Raw genomic sequence first — 3,619 nt, forward strand, 5'->3', positions numbered from 1 at the left:
GGCCTCCGGTGCTGAGAAGCAGGTCCTTGAGGGCCATGAGGACTCAGTCAACGCAGTGGCCTTCTCACCTGACGGGCAGACGGTCGCGTCAGGTTCTGGTGACAAGACAGTCGCGTCTGCTTCTGGTGACAAGACAGTCCGGCTCTGGGACACGGCCTCCGGTGCTGAGAAGCAGGTCCTTAGGGGCCATGAGGCCTCAGTCAACGCAGTGGCCTTCTCACCTGACAGGCAGATGGTCGCGTCTGCCTCTAATGACGGGACAGTCCGGTTCTGGGACGCAGCCACGGGGCTTGAGAAGGATAAACATCATCTTGACGTAGTAGTATATACTTTGTCATTCTCAGATAATGGCTGCCTCAATACCGACCGCGGTTCACTTCCTTTGAACCACCAAGCTTGCAACTCCTCCATTGAACGCCCAGAGAATGTAATATTCATATATGAGAAATGGGTTACTCGCAGCGGGCAGCGTTTGATCTGGCTTCCACCGGACTTTCGGGCGACGTCTGCGGTTACGAGTGGCAACAACGTGGTCCTTGGCCATAGATCAGGCGGCTTGACATTTTTATGGTTGGATTAAGGAATCTCATCTTGTGCTGCACAATATTCCAGGTGCTTCTCTCTGTAAAACGGGGGCCTGGGGCCCACAATCCCTTTATACTTACTGATTTTGCCACCCTGAAACTCCAGAATATTCTATATAACCTGTACCAAACGACGCTGAGCAGTGGCAGACAGGAGATTAGTGGTCTCAGGCTCTCGCGACAACATTATTAACCATGCCAAAGCTGGTTTGTAGATCCGGACCCAGAGGGCAATCCATAATTGACCCGCAGGCCGTTAGACCGAGTATTTGATAACGATCAATGACGACTTCGCAGCCCCTGCAGGTTATCTGGGTATTACTGAGGGTCAAAATAACTATTCGATTTCATCCGCCGTCTTCCATCCCATAACTTCCATATCAAGTTGCCAATGAATGCTTTGGCTGTACCATAAAATTGGGAGTCAAAATATGTTTATCTACAAAGGCGGTGTTTAGGCTAACCCTCAGCATGACGCATAGAATATCAAGTTTTTGGTCACAGGTACAGGTTCGGTACGAAAAACTTTTTTTTCACTTCAGTATCCACTCTTTTGGGTAATAGGTACAGTCTGCCGAACTAGACAGACCTGGTTTAGTGTCTTTCAGGTTAGGGTTTGGAAAATATTTTGTCAATGTCGAGGGTAAAAGGACGTTTCTGATGCCTCTGGACTTGACTATTACATGAGATAGCCTAAGTATCCCGGTTATGCAAGAAACACTAAAGAACAGAAGTGGTGATAACATTATCTTTAGCTTCAAATGAACTACATCTCAAGGACACAAAATCTACAGCTTTTGCATGCTAGCAGCTCAATACCTAGACCTCAGTACCATGCTTTCAATCCTGTGGTGCGGCATCCAGGCTAGTCATGTAATCACTGTCGCTCTAAAAAAATGTGATGCTGGGTAAGCTGAGAATAGCAATCACTGATCCCTGAGCAAAGCGAAATCTGCGGCTAGCTCCAGCCAGAGCCTTCCTCTCAGAATGCCGGATACAACATAACGTTCTGCTGCTTTATTCAGATGTACCCTTGGCCTCGTCGGGGCTGGCAGCTAACTATAAATGTAGTCAGGTGGCCACCATTCGCCCACACTTGAAAGATCCATGTTCCCACTTTGGGAAGCTGGCCGATGGGAAACACCCAGTAAATGTCTCTGTCAATCCGAACTTCGGAAAAAAGCCACGTTGATGCAGGATACATGCCAAAGCTAAAGAAGCCGTACAGGTTTATCTGCTTTCCGCGCACTCGGACGACCAGTGGTAGGGCAGTTCTTTCACCAACCTCAAGATACGACGGAAGGGGTACCATGATATCCAACATGTAATTGCGAAACCAATGAGTAGTTGTCCAGCATGCACTGTAGTATCTTCAAGAAGTCAGAAGCCGCTAGCTGTTAATATTTCAAACTTACTGATACCGTAGCCTTTCCAACCTTGTCCTCAAGATCTGGCACATTGGACACGCTTGCGAGTATTGGTAAGTGTCAAGTTCATCATGTCGCCTGCGTATATCCTCATCCGAGCGTGACAAGAAAAGCCGCAGCATACTGCGCAACGAATGTCGCAGCTTGTCCAGTAGAAGCAAGAATATTGCATCCTCGTCCAGATTGAATGGGGCTTTCACCGAAGTAACGACTTGGTGGATCGAACAGGGATTGGTGGAGGAAATCGGATCGCCTTTGCACTGATTGGCAAGTGGATACGTTGGTAGGGAGATAGCACCCGTAGGGCCGCATGCACTGTTCTCCCCAACATCTTCTTCCTTGTCCAATAGGAATTTGATATCCATCGTAACTGAAACTATTGTATCGGAGAACAGATCAAGGGAGCACCCAGGCGATCACTAATGTATTGAAGGGAATTTACTATTCACGACAAGGAGCAAGACTGTATTTCCATGAACACAGGGACAACTAGAATCCGCCCTGTATTTATACAGCACAGCCCACTTGGCTGACATCCCGAGATAACGCCAGCCACGCCGACCCACAGTTGACACCCCAGTATCCACAGCTGATCTCCCGCTCGCCACGCGCTAAGAAGAGATCTACAGTAGAGCGAAAAGCAAATAAAAATAGTAATCCAGGATACACCATACAGCAAGACTAATCTAAAAATTAGCACGACTGCGATATACCCGAGACCGCCTCGCCAAATTGCCCCTCCCCAGCGGGGTACCTTGCACCATGACACGAATAGCCGGATCCCGGAGAAGGTAGAAAGAGAAACGAGGCCCATGGTGGTGTCTGTTGGTGGAAATCCTCTGGTCTCGAAGTAGGAGCTTAAACGCCCCTTCTTGTTTTCGATACGCTGCCCACCACAGAGCTGTGCGTCCCCTCTCATCTTTAGCATTGATATCAACTTCGCGGTACTGGAGTAGGCGGTCGAGGATCTCTGTTGATCCAAGTTTTGCGGCTTCCATTACCGCAGATGTCCTATACTCATCCCTAATATTAACATCACACCCTGCTTCCAAAAGGTCATCCACAGTATTAATAGATGTCATTTGGATTGCCCGCATCAAGGACCCGTCATTGATGTTGATGCCTTGGCACTGAAGGAGTCGTTGCACAGCATGCCGGTTATCACTATTAACCGCCGTGCAGAGGGGAGACTCAGTAGCCCCGATCCTGTTGACTGAAATATCCCGTCTCTGCAAAAGAACATTCATTATGTCCATACGATGATACATTATCGCGGTGTTGAGAGGTGTCTGGGAGTCATGGTCCAGCTGGTTTGGATCAAGCTTGCTTACCGCGCACAGCAAGCGAACAGTCGTAATCTGGTTGTTCATAATGGCAATGGTGAGAGGAGGATATCCACCAGACAGCGCGTTCAGATCCACATGCTTATCTGAAATCAAGTACCGAATTGCTGAATGATATCCATCATCTATCGCAGTGCCCAATGCTGTGCAATCACGCGCGTCTCTGAGGTTAGGGTCGGCCCCAAACTCAAGTAATGTTGGAATTGCTTCCGCGCAATTATATATAATAGCCTTATGCAGTAGTCCTTGCTCTGAGGAATCGATT

At 48.3% G+C, this 3,619-nt stretch overlaps 2 protein-coding genes across 2 annotated transcripts; both read right to left on the minus strand.

The window, feature by feature from the left end:
- Positions 1 to 1,295: 1,295 nt before the first annotated feature.
- On the minus strand, positions 1,296 to 2,470 carry BDW70DRAFT_146189 (uncharacterized protein). The gene is made up of 2 exons (XM_073738549.1): positions 2,000 to 2,470; positions 1,296 to 1,954 (listed from the first exon to the last, which is right to left on the minus strand). The coding sequence occupies exons 1-2, from the start codon at positions 2,374 to 2,376 to the stop codon at positions 1,606 to 1,608; spliced, it is 726 nt and encodes a 241-aa protein (XP_073590445.1). The 5' UTR covers positions 2,377 to 2,470; the 3' UTR covers positions 1,296 to 1,605.
- Positions 2,471 to 2,577: 107 nt separating this feature from the next.
- Positions 2,578 to 3,394, minus strand: BDW70DRAFT_146190 (ankyrin repeat domain-containing protein; the record flags this gene model as incomplete). The annotated part of the gene is given in 2 exon segments (XM_073738550.1): positions 2,578 to 2,719; positions 2,733 to 3,394. A coding segment is annotated over 1 exon segment (512 nt), but the record flags the coding sequence as incomplete, so codon positions are not given.
- Positions 3,395 to 3,619: the final 225 nt, after the last annotated feature.

Source organism: Aspergillus foveolatus (assembly GCF_047715535.1).
Source record: "Aspergillus foveolatus strain CBS 279.81 unplaced genomic scaffold BDW70scaffold_285, whole genome shotgun sequence".
Classification (NCBI taxonomy): Eukaryota; Fungi; Ascomycota; class Eurotiomycetes; order Eurotiales; family Aspergillaceae; genus Aspergillus; species Aspergillus foveolatus.